The sequence below is a fragment of the Nelumbo lutea genome, chromosome 6, assembly GCF_056320005.1.
Source record: "Nelumbo lutea isolate HS-2025 chromosome 6, American lotus-T2T, whole genome shotgun sequence".
Classification (NCBI taxonomy): domain Eukaryota; kingdom Viridiplantae; phylum Streptophyta; class Magnoliopsida; order Proteales; family Nelumbonaceae; genus Nelumbo; species Nelumbo lutea.
This window is the reverse complement of record NC_142689.1, coordinates 53,107,688-53,124,255: the sequence shown is the minus strand read 5'-3', so window position 1 is coordinate 53,124,255 and position 16,568 is coordinate 53,107,688. Positions and strand designations below refer to the sequence as shown.

The following is a 16,568-nucleotide window of genomic DNA, read 5'->3' as shown; positions in this document are numbered from 1 at the left end:
AGACAATGTGTTTAATGTAATAGTAATTATGAAAATTTGTCTTTACAAGTCACTGTAGAGGTGACTCCTCCCTCAAATCAAACATTACGCTTGATCGCCTTGAAAACATGATTTAAAGTATCGATATCGGGCGTATCGTATCATATCTTTTGAAAAAAATAATCCCAAGTGCAACTAGATCAGATTGAACTGAAGAGACATGGATAAAACGTGACAGGATTCCCTGCAAGCAAAAATTTATAGAAAACGACATGTGAATAATTCGTAAGCTTTTAATTTGAAGCATAGTAGAGTCTAGGGAGACCAAATATGCCCCAAACTCCAAGAGCCATAGAGAGAAAATAAAATGCGTGGATCTAGTATTTGTAAGTACAAATATTAGCGGCAACTTTACAAAATTTCATTACTCATCGGTTACCAAGAAAGTGCAACCAACAAAACATAGAAACAACACAAGGACTAAGGAATACTAATATCTAATGCAACATTCAGACCTCAGCATATCGAAGGTGATTATAAAAAAATAAACTCGCAATATGCACACGGAAAGACTAGTTTCCAAGCTGTGCCCACGTTAAGATGTTATAATGACAGATGAAATGCAGATTAAATCAAGTCCACATCCTCATCCTGTTGTTCTAGAATGATGGTTGCAACAGCAAGCCTATAGGCTGAAGATCTCAAATTCCTAACCAGCACATAGATCTCCAATCTCTTTCTCTTCTTTGGAATCTCATTCCACTGCTCCTCTCTCAGACGAGCAAGCAGTGTAACCTCACAGAAAGCTTGTGCTACCGGTTTTTTACTGCACATGAACCACCAACATCATAACCAATAAAGTAACTTTGCCAGCAAAGAAAGAACAATGGAATAAATAACAACTTCTGTAACTTAGAATGAACAAATGAAAATATCTACAAACCTTCCACGAACAAATCCAGTTGTGACAAAACCAATAGGCCACCTGTGAGATTCTCTAGCTACAGGGTCTTCTGGAATCTCAAGCTCCCAATTGCTAGATGCTTGCTGCTTGAAGTATGATCCTATTAAAGATTGAGGAATTTGTAGTCCTCCATCCCTGTCTGATCTGAATTGTTCCGACAGTCTATATTAGCTGGTGGACGTGATACAAATACTTGCAAAATGTTGCAAGTCATATTTTTTACTTAATGCAACCTTAGTATTAAGACAAAAGAAATGGAAGAACAAACCCTCTGTCCCTCCCACCCTTACATGTAAAAAGAAAGGAGCAAAATAATTAAACCCAAACTTATTCCAACTATTTGAGTTTAACCAAGAGCCATATCTCCTGTCAAATTCTAAGTGCTTAGATCATCTCTGAGCACAAGTAAAAAAGGTGAACTAGAAGATTCAATCCCCCTATATTAAAGAGGACTTGCCATACATCGTTTCCCAATTGATCCCCTTACAAATCCCTCAACCTTTGCATTCAGCAAGGGAAATCAAAACCAGGACAGCATGGGAGGCCCTGCCCATCAAGCCTCAAAACTTTCTGGTCATAGGCCAAAGTCCAAGCATTAAGGCCTTTATTGGGGTGGGGGTGTCATGGGCATGGAATGAAAATAAAAAAATAAAAAAAAAAAGGTCTAGGCAGTACAAAAACCTATAAGGTAAAGTAAAGTTGGAATAATTAACAGACCTGTCTGTCCACATAGATAGATCACTAGGATTAGGTGCACAAACAACAGCACCCTCTTCAAAGACACCTTCTTTATAGGCATAGAGAAGGACTCTGAGAAAGCATAGTTTCTGAGCAAGAGGTATTTCAATGGCAACTTTTGGATTCGGCAGGTGGTTGACTTCATTCTTCATCAATCTAGAGAACGTTCTTTTGTTCTTTGGAGCACCCGGAAATAAAAGCAAATCATCACCATGGATTTCGCTCAAGTAGTTAGTCAATATATTGGATGTCCTGGCTACAAATCCTTGAAAAGGAGAGCTACCTGACTCAAGTAGTGTTGATCTACAATTTTTGTATCCTGAACTTTCTAATGAACTGTACAGGTATAGTTCTCCCTTACAAGCTCTCCTTTTGATAGTATCTCCCACTGTGGTGGATCTTTCCTCCAAAGTGAACTTGATACAGTTCCATGGAGGTGGTATGGGGACTCTCAAAGGTCTCACAGGAAAAGGACGAAGTTCCACCTTTTTATCAAAGGACGCTGCCTCGGTGGCCATGAAGCATGAATATGCGTTGCAATCAGGAAAATCAAAAGGAAAAGATGGTAACCCAACCTGTAGTAAGAACATCCATTATTCACAGTATTTGAGAACCCAATACTTATAAGTTGAATCATTTTCGAAAAAAAAAAAAATACTTATAAGCTGAATGTACATACAGCACAAGAGATCCAGTGTTTCTCCCTCAGGCCAATTGCATGAGCCCCATGGGACACAAGAGGAACCCAAAAGGCCTTCACCCAACTTAATGGGAGGATGATGGACCACCTGTAAGGAGGCAAGGCATTAATAGTCATATTTTGAAGTATTCATTTGCAAAAAAGTTTCCTTCAAATTCTAAAAGTCAAAAAGAGGTTATATATAATTGATGAAGTGCAAGCTACTAATGGCAACATGCCTAAAGTTCAAGATGCAGTGGAAAGAAGGAAAGATATGAAAGCCACTTAGTTTCTGTTCAGCAGAAAACAACAGAAGGAGATTACGTAACACTATCAGATTCTGGAACTCATAAAGTAGACATTCAAAACAACCACATTATTTCACCTTTCAATTTACAAAATGTGAAATGCACTTCATTTAATGACTTTGAAACAGTAAACATGAACTGAAACATGTACATGCACCAAACAGAAATTTGACTTGCAATAAGAGAAATTATATACAATAATACAGATGAAAAGGTGCTCTACAGATGTTAAATAAAGAGAAAAGAACAACTAAAAACTTTGACAACAAGCAAATTAAAGTGGAACTGTGGAAGAAGGAGCTCCTTGAAGCTATGTTGATGAAAGTTTGTTTTTAGATAACATATACATATACTAGAATGAATTAACATGGCACATATACAAAGCTTCATATAAAGCAAAAACATTATTTAGCAACCTGTATCTTAAGCTTCTGATAAATCCCAGAAAGAAGAAATAAAATGTGAAGGGAAGAAATGCACTTACCCTGCAAAAGAACATCCTTGGCTGTTATCTTTTAAAAGTATAATGGGGCAAGATCTGGAAGATTGTTCCTTGACTTTATTAGTCAATATCTCTGGTTGTGACTTATCAAGGTAAAGAAACGCTAAATGCTGCTGATGTTTTTCCATGCAAAGAATACTCTCCTCCAATGGAGGATTAATACCTTTGCAAGTATCCCATAAACCATTGCTGTCAGAAAAGAAAACACTTTTTTCTTTTATTTTCAACCATCCCGGATACAAAAATTTATCGTCATTGAGCCTGCTGGTCATAGGAGCTGCAGTTTGTTTAGATTCATCTTCTACAAGATCACATTGCAAACCAGCAGAAGGCACTTGAACATGCTCGGTCCTTTTTTCAGGCAAATTACGAGGATCAAGAACTGTCAACGATAGAATTGCACGAGAAGGAAGATATTCATCATGCTCAAGGATGAAAGACTTTTGAAGCAAAGAGTTGTCCGTTGCCTCCAGAGTTGAAAATTTATCCAACTGAAAAGAATTTTCTGGCATGCTGCAAAAAAAAAAAAAAAATCAGAATTAATAACCGCACTTGGCTATTAAGCTTAACACTAAAGGAAATGGATTCTACTTTTGGATAACATAACTCACCCTGATGTAGGACTTAATATCTTCTGAAGAATTTGAATTCCTTTCAATCCCAATACCTCTAGTCTTGCTAGTTCACCTTCACGTGTAACACAATTGACAAAGTTACCACTCCCATGTATCTGAAATATAAAAACAGAAGTAACAAGATAACTAAAGTTAGACAAACATATAACTAGGAAAACATTATTAAAGTATAATAAGATAATAACATTTGTTCAGAGAACCGGACTGGGTATAAAACCGGAGAAAGGAGAGGTTCACAGGTCAGAGATTCAACCACCGGACTGGGTATAAAACCGGAGAAAGGAGAGGTTCACAGGTCAGAGGTTCAACCATGGTTGAATCGTGACGATGTGACATATGTATATATACTACGGTTATATAAATACTATATATAATATATTTTATAACTTTTAACATACTTAAATATGGAGGATGGATAACAAAATTCTTAATTTTTAAAGAAAACAACCAAGGTTCAAGTCTCTTAATTTATATTTTCTTTAAAATACATGTAATAAAGTAGTATATACAATAAAGAATCATCAAAAAACACAAGTAAAGAGGTGGACTAATGATAATTAAGCAATACATGAAAATACGAGGTCATGGGTTCAAATCTTGTCAAACACATTTTAAAATTTCAAGTATTTAATGGCCCAGGCGGTTTGATGAAACTGGCACCAGTTCACCGATTTTCCGGTTAAACCAACCTGTCAACCGGTTTTCACCAGGTTTTTAACATGGTTATTGGGTTATGACCAAACTGGCTAGGGCCCCAAGTCACGGTCTGACTGGCCAGTCCGATCCAGTTTTCTAAACACTAGATTATAACAATAAAATAATAAATTAATAATAAACTATTAACAAAATATTAGTAAAATAGTAATAAAACAATAGTACAAGAATAAAATATAAATAAATTAATAATCAAATATAAATATATTAATTATTAATAATAAAATTATATAATAATAATAATATAATATTAATAATAATTAATAAAATATTAATATTTACATGATAAAATAACAAAAAATAAAAATAGTAGTTAATATTTATAAATTTACAAATTACTATGATATAAACACAAAAATAATAATAAACTAATCAAAAAAACTAAAAATTTTAGTTGAATTTGATTTGAACTCTAAATGAACCAACAACAAGGATTGGAATCCAACTCCGATTCCCATCTGAACCAAACAAGCATAGGGAATACGCAATTTCAATCCTGATTCCAAGGGGGATATCAATTCTGATCCTGACCATGAACCAAACAGACCCTTAATATTGTCTCAAACACTTACCATTCATTCAGGGGAGGGGGGATAGAGGGAGAGAGAGAATTTAATAGGATATACCTCTTTTTGGCATGCTAATTTCAGAGCATCATATCCTTCATCAAGAGCTGCAGCATGTATCCATACCCATAGCTGGCGGAATGGAGACTCCGATATAGTGATCTGAGATTGATCATGTCCATTGCCTGTAGGCTCCTTATTTTCAACACTAATTTTTTTCCCACTCCAGGGCCGCCACATATAAGTTACTGGAGCAATTGGTTGACAAGGATGTGCTCCAGCATGATGAAGCTGCAAATAACATTAGATTATGATCTAGAGTTTTAACCAATCCAAAATAAAGCTAGATTATGTCATTGTAGCTGCCAAAAAAGTAGCATTGTCTTTAAAGGTACCTACCATAGCTTTTCCATAACTAACTCCAGAAAGCAAAGAAAGGTACATATCTTCTTCTATTAGAACTGATGGTGCTGGTACTAGAACCATTCTTAAAATTGACAATAAAGAGTCCTGGAAACATAAACAGTAGATAATATTTTCAGGTTACAAAATATAAACCAATAAAACAAAAACAGTAAGACAGCACTATTATTTATGGCTTAAGGACTCTGTCAGTGAAGTTGCTTTGCTAGTGTATCATTTGACAAGGAGCCACTTTTATGCCAAGAGGAACAGCCGAACAGGGTGTAAACCCAATTTGCAAGATATAAAGATAAAAGGGAATGCCTGCCTCTGGACCCTCCAACTGGACGGCACAATAGTAGCTTGCGTCATGCACAAGAGCACCATTGTTTAACCACTTCAAGACAGCCCTTGATCCTCTTCCCCTACATCACATTCATAGGGAGCATAGTGAGATCATAATACCAATTTTTCCAACTGAAAAGAGAGGGAGATATAGACATCAGAGACATGGTCACAAGACCAAAAGAATGACAATGGAAAATTTAACTCAAGTTATCATTATTTAGAAGATAACAACTCAAAACATATAATCCAGCATATTTAAACTCATGAACTTTATAGGCTCTAGGTGAAAATGGAAAATATTCAGTTTTTTTAACAAATAGTGCAAGTGCATTGATCATGTTATTACTACATGGATTTGAACCCAAATGCAAAGAACTATTAAAGACCAATGATGACATAGAAAGGTTTTATTTGTTCAATTATTTATTTATTGAGCTTTGTCCTGCTTAACAATCTACAGTACAAATATATATTACCTGCCTTGCAATCCCAAAGGAAGATGAAACCCCCAAATTTTTGTCATGGAAAACCGCTTTGCATGCCAAAGGTGTGATCTAAGCCTTTTTGTCCCATCTCTAGAAGAACAAAAGCCACTCTCAGGATTCTTCCTAAGTTCAATTCTCCGACGAATTCGACGAGGGATCTTCTTTGGATCTTTCTCAGGAACAGAAGCTCCACCTTTATCAATTTGTCCCAATTTCCTTCTCTTTTTTGATCTTCTCTTCCCAACCCGATTATCATGACCAGTTGTTCTCCTCCTCTTGTTACGTTGAGACCTGAAATCATTGTTTAACCGATTCGAGATAATTGAATGCAAAACTTCAATTTCAGAAGCTCGGGACTCTGCAAACTTCTGCACATCAAGAGTTCGAGGAGGTGGAGCTACAGACACTCGAAAACGTTTGCTTCGCTCAGCAGCCATTGCAGGATGATAGAATAAAAGTCTACTAATATCTGGATAATTCAAACTTATATGTACCCAAGACTGCAAACTGCAAAAATCACATAAGTAACCTATATCAGCAAAATGATAGTTTGTTTTGACCTACTTACCTAAGCAGAAAAGTCAAGAAGTATGTCTGATTACCAATTATTGAACAGTCATTTTTCCAACTCTTTACCAATAATAATATATAACATACCATTATTGAGCAACAAAATGATTGACAGAGAAAGTTTTAATTCTTGAGAAACTAAGATACCCAAATTGGAAACAAAATAAACAAGAATTTTATGTTTATAAACCTGGTGTTTGTCAAGTTTCTTTAATGAAGGTTCAGTCTATTTTGGTTAATAAAGAAGTCCCTCTAAAGCCTTTGATGCTAATTCTTGCTTAGTGCAGTAGCTTCTTCTATATTTGGTTGATGCATTTTTTTCTGGTCAGGGCCACCAAAAAGCAGTGTGCCTTCTGAAAAGGAACAAAAAAAGTTGAATTCCTGAATATGAAAGTCTGTTTTCAATCATAGTTTCTTTGATAAACTTTTATCAATTACAGTAGCAAATTTCTACCATATTAGACCAGTCCATATTCAGCCACTGTTTTGTGGTTGAACTGATTCACTATACAAAAATGAGAAATTACTTTTGTATGCTTACTTTCTCCTTCAAATAGCTATTTCTGTATCCAGACAGTTGGGACCAACATTGCTTAGTTTGTAGCAAAATCTTGGGCTGACAATCATGAGAACAGGGGTTCAAGTCCGTGAGCTGCACCTTTATGTAAAATAAATTGCTAATGGAGGTTCAAGAACCCAGACAGCTGGGACCAACATTGGGTAATGACCTTTTTCAGGTATAAATATATTATTTGTATAAATATATACTTATATATATATTATTTCTTTATTGTTCTATAACTTTTATCCATATATACATGCATTTGGACACTTTATTCAACCCAAGAAAAGCAACCATTAGGGCTAAAAGTGAAATCCCCATTTCCTTAAGATTGTCTCATGTCTCAGCCACAACAGTAAGGAATTTTTTTTTTTATCAATAACTGGAATTCATTAGATTAAAAGAATTTAGTTACAGCGCTCCGAAGAGAGATAAACAGGCTTAACTCTCTCTGGGAAGATAACAAAAAGGAAAAATTTACAGAACTGCCCAAAACATTTGATCCCTTCCCACCCCCTGCTTTGCCAAAGCATCAACAAATGCATTTGCTGTTCTCTTGACCCACTGAAACTTGATTTCTAGTCCTCTAGTTAGCCACTTAATCTCCCCCCTCTCATTAACATATTTCCAAAGTCCACTACCTTCTTGTAACCAATTTAAGACCAGCTTTGAGTCCCCTTCAACGACTAACTTTTGTATATTCAGTTCCTTAGACTTCCTTATACCCTCCAGTACTGCATAGACCTCAGCTTTGAGAGAGTCTCCAAACCCAATGGAACCTGAATACAAAGTGAGCACCTTCCCACCCTCTGAAAACCCCTCCTACACCTGATGGACCTGGATTTCCTTCACTACTTCCATCGAAGTTTAGCTTTATAAGTCCACTTCCTGGTGGTGACCACACAGGACAAACTAAAGAGAGTAGGAGCAGAATTTGACACCTCCAGCCAGCTATTCAGCAACATATCCGTAGAAATATCAACAAACAAGTCCAAAGGTTTCAGCTAACGTACCACCCTCACTGTTACTACTTCAACAAGGCATTCTTTACTTCTTTCAATTTCAGAGAAAATTTTAGTGTACCTTTCCTCCCAAAGAGTCCAACAAATAGCAGCCCTCACACATCTCCACATTATCCTTCCCCTTTTGTTTGGCCAACCAAAGAATGTGGGGCTAAACAAACTTTGAATGTTTGGCAGTGGGGTCCACCTGCAACCAAATATTGTGCTATATTTTTTATTATATTTCTTATTATATATTTTTTATTTGTTTTATTTATTCTCTCTTTTTTAGAGATAGCCTAATTATCCTAAAAAAGAAGTCTAATGTCTCTTAGAAGGGAAACACCACAATTAAGAGTTAAATGAACTAGACGAACTGAGAATAACCTAGTTGTTTAGGAGTCGCAAATTCCCATAAACAGATCTGGGACCCAATGGTTTGAGCATAATCAGCCGTTTAAGATTTTAACGTCAAACTCAATTGAGATGCCCATATAGCAATCAAAATGTACAATAGATTCAACGGAGGCAAGCTTTGTATAAAATCCTGAAATAGCCTAATGGAATTGAAACAAAGCTGCAACTATCCAACAAACTTAGATCAAACCCTTCATGGAAATTATCATAAAGTTCAACACCTTCAAGCAAGATTAAGATCGATTAGTGTGAGTGTTGGAAAACCGCTGACTTGGGCTGACTTGGAGTCACCACACATCATTTGAAGCAAGTGGAGGTGATGCGACCTCCGGAAATTGTATAAAAAATCATTTTGCTTGATAGTGACTCCAAACCCAAGGCACCAGCTAAATCGATCTAGGAAAGACTCGGATGGGAGAGGGAAGGGACTAGGCACCCCTCTCCCGTTTCCAATAGGTGGGGCACACATTGGATCCCAAAACATAAGCAAGCAACAAGAATTATCTAAACAAACAAGAGCAGAACTTATAGGTTAACATTAGATGGAAACTGTGAAATAACACAAAACAAGGTAAGGACGGTTAACGACTAAAAAAGGATTAACATAAAAATTAACCATGACATAATGAGTCAATTCAATCAAGAACTACATCCAGATATGAGGATTGTGTAATAACTTAAAAACAGAACACAAATGATTTAGTAGAGAAAATAAAATGAAATAAAAGCTGAAGTTAGGATTACCTACTCTCAAGTAACACAAAATGGCACATCAAATACAAGCAACCCAACAGAAAATTCATTATATTCCAACATCTACATGATTCAATAGATGAGTCAAAGTAATGATCAACCCTATTAACTATATCCCTGCTCATTTATAAAAAACAAAGCATAACTCACCAAACCTGTAACTAAACTAAGCGAAGACTACCTATAGCCTTTTGATTCTAAGAAAATATAAGAGGAGAAAGATACGATGCACAAATAAGCCTCAACCTATTGACAATCAAAAGCGGCAACTCAAGGGAAGCCACCTCTACTGCACCTAAGGCTCAGTTTGGAAGGAGTACAAATACAAATATGCAGAGTGCAAAACCTTGTATTTTGTATTACTTTATATGTATTTGCACTCTACATATTTGTATTTGTAGATGAGAACAAAACCGAAACAAAAACCCTCATAATGGAATGTTTATTCTTGCCCTTCTATTATAATTAAATTTTCGAAATATGATATTGCGATATTGACAGGGTAGTTTCTCAAAGCTTCACTAACATACCGATTCAAATTATCAAGAGCTGGAATTAACCATTAGGCATTATGGATCTAAAGAAAAAAAAAAAAAAAAACACGAAACTGAAATTGCAAAATACATGGTCTGTGATAATCCAAAGACTTACATTCTGTGAGATGACAAAATGAGAGTGGTAGATGGTTAGAGTTGCAGAAAATGCATGAAAACAACAAAAAAAAATGCAAAAATTATGCAGAAAAACACCAGAAAATTGCAGAAAATGCAAAATAAAAAATGCATAACTTTTGCATGTGTTGGTTTGTGGTTCAACTGAATAGAGCAAGTGTTTTTGGGGCATGTGTCTAACTGTTATTGGAAAAGTGTGATTGAAAATAATAGTTCTCGTTGAAGAAAGATGTGTAGACATCTTATGAATGAAGTACCAGATCTGTAGTGGTTGGGTGGACCTACTACTAGAAGGTTAAAGGCAAATGCATGGATCTTTGAGTCTCTCACCACTAAACACCTTGTCTTTTAAGTGCTAAAATTCATTGTATTTGTGTAATTTCTGATTGTTGATTTCCATAGTGGGACCTAAGTTGGATTATCTTTTATGCGTCTGAAAGCAAGTCTTTCCATTTCTAGACTACTGACTACCCTACACATCTGAAAGCAAAGAAAAGGAACCTCATTAGAAAATGATTTCCATAGTGGGGTCTGAGTTGGATTATCTTTTATGCATCTGAATGCAAGTCTTTCCATTTCTAGACTACTGACTACCCTACACATCTGAAAGCAAGGAAAAGGAACCTCATTAGAACAAGAAACCTGAAACAGCCACCAAAGCAACCAAACACAAACACAGCTATAACTACAAGACAGAAAATAACAAACTAACAAAGAGAAAACTAGATTGCTGACTACCCTACAAACTACAGAAAAGAGAAAACTAGATTGCTGACTACCCTACAAACTACAGAAACCATCACAAACTAAATAATACCACAAACACCAGAGTTCCAAGTCTGCAAATCATCAGAAAGAAAAGGCAAAATCTAATCAGGAGAGCTATAAACAAAAAATCCAGAACCAGAAAGGCCTTGCTTTGCTGCATTTTTCAGGTGAATTTAGTGTAATATTACTTGTATACCAGGTCTCCAAAGTCAGTTCTATATTTTATATGTAAGTCGAGCTCTTAAATGCTAAAGAAAATACCCAATTGCTTGGCAAAGACAACAATGGATGCCAAGTAGGAAGACATTCCTTATAATGTCTGTACCCAGAAGCCAACCTAAATATTTATTGGGTCCATGATACAAGCAGACACCTTATCTTCTTTCAATGATGATATACTACTGCAGATCCCCTCCCTGCACCTCTCCTCCCAAGGCACATGTAGGGATGTCAAAGTGGTTGGGTTCGGTACGGTTTTGGCTTGACCCCAAATCCAACCCATTAGTACACACAACTAGAAATATAGCTACTTTATTGTATATAGTCTAAAAATAAGAAAAAAAGAGGAAAGAATCACTCACCCAAGTTCCTTTCTAATCAGCATTCAAGAAACCATGGTGATGACTCTGGTTTGTAAGTTATTACCAAAAACAGATATGTTGGAGACATTTAAAAATATTTTTGAGCCTAGCCATCAACCATTAGTACACACATATAGCTAGACAAAGAGCTTTTGTCATCTGAATTTCTTCTCTTTTTTATCTGGGTTAGCTATTTTATCATGCAAAGGCAGTGGTGGTGGTGTTGCTACTATTAGTCTGATGCATTCTTGCTTCATTGTGTGGTGTAAACCAAACCAAATAGTTGTGGGATGAGGGTTTGTTGAAGAACCCTCATCTGCTTTATAATTTTCAACATCTACCTTGATAAATCAGACTGTGTGTTTGATTTTGCAGATTAAAAATGGTCATAACTTTGTTCCATATTGGCCAGCAGAACTTTATACAGTTGTTCCAATGAAGTGTTTTCTATTCACACCACTCTAGTTAGATTACTGACAATTGTCAATCAATTTTGATACCCACCTGAAGATGTAATTCAACCTAGTTGCCAAAACTCTTATGAAGTGTGTAACGATGCATGGGTCTTCTTCTTGGTAAGCATCTGTTAGACAGTTGTATGCCCTTAGCTCCAATCAGAATGATGTACATTATGAATTTATTGTAAATGAATAAAGTACATATTTGATTCATGTTCTTGTGGTGTGTTTTTGTGTAATACCCTTAAACTGGACACTAATAATACTCGTGTTAGTTTAGAATGTTCATAGTCGTAGGATAAGTCTGGGAAGATTTATCCTGCCAAGGCTAACACTGGTGTGCTACCAAATGTTAGGGTGGTTTGTCTCAGCCGCCAGGGTAAGACCCAAGGCACATGCAGTGTAGGATTAATTGAATCTTTGAACCGGACCAGATTTCCATTATTGCCCTGGACCTTGGAGATTGATGGGCAAAACTGAAAAGTTACACCTAATCCCTAGACTCGATTATGATACTGCACTAGGTGTCGGATTGGGTTGTCTTTGAAATGCCAATCAGTGAGATCCTTAACGGGGGTCAAAACCTGGGTATGTTGGGACAGTTCGATAATTCATCAGAGTGGGTGATCATAGTGACAGGATCAGCCCCTTTGTTGGACAAAAGTAATGATCGGGATGCACTCTCTTTGATGGAAACCAAGACTGTCGGCAGCCGATTTCAATTGTTGAGATTTGTTTTGCAAAATTAATTTTATATGAGATATAAAAAAAATTATATATATATATATATATTGTTATGGTTTCAAACGTTTGCAAAAGGTTTTAATTCCCAGGATCTATGTGAGCAGAGAGTGCAGCACTGTTCCTTGCAGCCGAAGGAGAGGTCCTCTTTTGTCGAACAGTGTTTGATCATTATGGGCTGAGAGGTTAAGTGTAAAACCTTTGAGGGTAATACCTAATGGGCTAATCTTGCATCTGCCCAGTCCCTGGGTGTAACAAGGTGGCTTGGCCCAGGGACCACTTAGGGTAAGTGTTGGGTCCATAGAGCCCATGTGATGGGTTTCGAGGGGTGCACTGTCCATAATAGTGTATTCGGCCAGGCCTTATAACAAAGGTTGGGCTGAACTCATGTGGTTGATGTGTAGATCAATGTTTGGGTCCCACGCCATACAAGGAAGCCCAACTTAGTAGCAATTTGGAATGCTAAGTGAGCACATAACCTTATTGGGCCTAAAGCCCATTTCGAACTGGGCTAATTTGATCAGTTAAATAAGGGGTGAATTTTGATATTAGATTAGCGAATAGGATTGGGTCATAACCCTATCCACTCAGAGAGTACAGATCATTCAGATCTGAAAACCTCCTAATAGGATTAGAATGAGGTTGATCTAATCTACAGATAAGATAAGGGTTTACCCTTATCACTTAAAGGGAATTCTGATCCAAATATGATTTGGATCAGCAACTCCTAATGGGATTAGGAGTTGATCCCTTTAGGGATATAAAAGGATGAGGGGGTGGCAGCCTTTAGAAGACATATATTCACATCCTCTTCAGAGCTAAAATCACAGAATAAAGAATCTAGCAACCCTGCGAAATTCTTTCTTGTCGCCTCCTTCCTGTTGCCGCCTCACCTGCCAGTTTGATCTCCAATTAGGTGGAAGAAATCAAGATTGGATCTTGATATCAGTTTCTTATGAAGGGACTAATAGAAAGCTGTGCTCACGTGCCGTCCTACTGATTCTTGCGAAGAATCAGGCTCTTGGGAAGAACACTGTTGACTATGCTCCATCCTGCATTGTGTCATCTTCAGTGGGAGCAGTTTTTTGTTCCTTCCTTGGACGTGAACACCTCCATTGGGAGATATTATTTCTCCGTATCAGGTATATCCCTCTCCTACTGCTTTTGTTCAGATCTGGTTCGGTTCTTGGTTCAAGATTGATCCTTGAAAAATATGATTTTTCTAAAATAGGGAATGCAATTCCCAATAAGATGGAGAGAAATTTTTGAAATTCGCCCATTCTATTCCGCAAGATTCGGGCATCCATACGATGGATATCACATCCCTTCAGCATCTACCTTATGGAATCACCTCCATGATTTCTGCTCTAACACAGTTTCTATCACCTATTAGGCCTGAAACATAACACCTTAATGACCTCTCCAATCTCACCTCAAAGCCCCCTCCCCCCATTTGGAGTAGCCATCAAAGTCCATGATTCATGCACTCTCAGTAATTTGGATTTGGGATCAAACTGGTGTTAACTCCTTTTATTTCTTTTTTAATTGAGAATTTTCTAATCATTGACATACTTTGTTCCCATCAACTACATTATTTCATACCTATGTTGAACTCATGTATTTCCATTTGTGTTTAGGACTATATGAACCAGATAAGGTTGCCTCAACAAAACCCCATCCCCCTTTTGTGTTTAAGTTCATGGGTTTTCATTTAAGCACCTTGGCTGATTTACATTACAGAGAAAGGGTAAATGCCCTTTTCCCTATGTGTAATTATCATTTTTTATGTTAAATTTGATACAGATTTCTTTCCAAATTTAAATGTTTTTGAGGCTAGCTTTTCTTTCATTAAACCAAATCTTGGGTTTAGAAAGCTCATTTTCTTGTGGGGGTCTCCTTTCATATTGGAGTCCATCCCTCTCACTCTGCCTTGATGATTGTTGTGCCATTTGGAAATTGATTTTGTCCCCTACAACCATCCAAGAAATAAAGTTGTTAGTCTCATTATTTTCTTGTACTGTTAGTTCAGCAAAGATGATTAAAGGTATCACATGTTAGTGATGAATTTTGTTACTTTTCGTCTGTGTAGGGGTTTCACTATACCTTACCAATTACCCAGCATCAATGAATATATCTTGTGAGATCATCATGAAAAGGAATGGAGGAGACAGAGACTCAGAGAAGCTCTTTTCACCATAAGCTTGCATGAATTACCAAAAGATCAATCAACATTTACAAATAGATTTCAACAAATTTGATGGTTAATAAAAGAACAAATAGATTGGTCTATGACAAACCATTAGCTTGCAGATAGATGGGTCTGACAAGCTAGCTGGTTGCAATCAGATAATCTTCAGGCCGCACAGTTAAATGTAGCATTTAAGTTTTGTTTTAGAGAAGAAAAAAAAAACACAGAAATTCAAAACAGAGAGGGAAAAGAACAAACTAAAAAAAGGGAATACTTGAAGACATAAAAGAAGTTATTAGTACTAGGCCAGCTGGTCATCTAGATATGCAGAACCACATGTGGCAAATTCACACAGACGAAACCCCACCATGTAAGAACTGAAAAACTCACACAGATGAAACCCCATCAAGTAATGTACATCAGTTCTAGCACTTAATTTTAACTAGTCCCTGTAATCAGGAAGTTTATCTACCTGTAATTACTATAAATGCAACTTTGCAAATCTCAAGCTGTTACTATTATGTCAAAGTATGAATGGCTAAGTTTTTAGTGAGCAGAAACAATACAAAAAAGCCACGCTACATAAACAAAAACAATGGCAACCGTGAAGTTAGCACACACCTCAGAACGGAGACCTGGAACAGATATGGCTGATTCAAAAGGGAGAATGATAGATCAAACACCAAACGTTTGAGGCGACGGAGAGACGGAGACGCGGAGCGATGTCTAACCTTCACAAGAACAGAGGAGGTGAACTATAAGAGTTTGAGAACGGAGGATAATGGCGGAGAAACCGTCGAACTCTACAGAAATTTCACTGAGAGCTTGAGAAAGTCATAAAATGGTAGAGAATGGTGGAGAAACCTTCGACCCTGAGAATGGTGAAGAGTGACAGGAAACCATCAGCCCTTACTCATAAACCTTCGCCTGAACAAGTGAACAAACTTTCGAACCCTTAACAGAAACCCTCGACTCAACCCATCCACACCCTAACTCGACCCAACCCATCCCGACCCTAGTGAGTACCTCCCACCCATCAAACTTTTGGTATTCCGTGCTTCTATTAATAACTTTAGGGGTGAGAAAAAAACGAAAAACCGAACCAAACCGAAAAATCGGTAAACCGAACAGGTCGATTTGGTTTCGGTTCAGTGTTTTTAAAAAATCAAAGGTATCAGTTCAATTTCGATAAACCAATATAAAAAAACTGGTGGTTAACTGAACCAGCCGGCATACATATATTTCTATATATTTATATATATTTATGTATATTATATATTTTTTATATTTTTATATATTATAAATTAATAAATATGTATTATATATAAATATATTTATAATATATTATTTATTATTTAAAATATAATATTTTATATATATTTATAATTTGTATTATATATTTATAATATATATATTGTAAAAACTAAAAAACCAAAAAGCTGACAAACAGAACCAATGAACCAGTTAATCGACTGGTTTTGGTTTGGTTCTAGTTACCGGTTTTCCAAAAACCAATACTATCGATTTGGTTCAAAAAA

At 36.4% G+C, this 16,568-nt stretch overlaps 1 protein-coding gene across 3 annotated transcripts; it reads right to left on the bottom strand.

Annotated features, from left to right (window-relative positions):
• Nucleotides 1-378: 378 nt before the first annotated feature.
• On the bottom strand, nt 379-15,960 carry POP1 (ribonuclease Ps). 3 transcript variants are annotated; one of them, XM_088952181.1, is made up of 11 exons: nt 15,652-15,960; nt 6,312-6,827; nt 5,816-5,912; nt 5,485-5,595; nt 5,146-5,376; nt 3,782-3,900; nt 3,153-3,683; nt 2,361-2,469; nt 1,661-2,256; nt 923-1,087; nt 379-805 (listed from the first exon to the last, which is right to left on the bottom strand). In XM_088952181.1, the coding sequence occupies exons 2-11, from the start codon at nt 6,755-6,757 to the stop codon at nt 607-609; spliced, it is 2,604 nt and encodes an 867-aa protein (XP_088808307.1). In that variant the 5' UTR covers nt 6,758-6,827; nt 15,652-15,960; the 3' UTR covers nt 379-606. The 3 variants fall into 3 exon arrangements, with proteins under 3 accessions (XP_088808307.1, XP_088808308.1, XP_088808309.1); XM_088952182.1 differs by having other exon boundaries at nt 5,812-5,912; nt 15,652-15,959; XM_088952183.1 differs by having other exon boundaries at nt 5,812-5,912; nt 6,316-6,827; nt 15,652-15,959.
• Between the last annotated feature and the right edge of the window lie 608 nt (nt 15,961-16,568).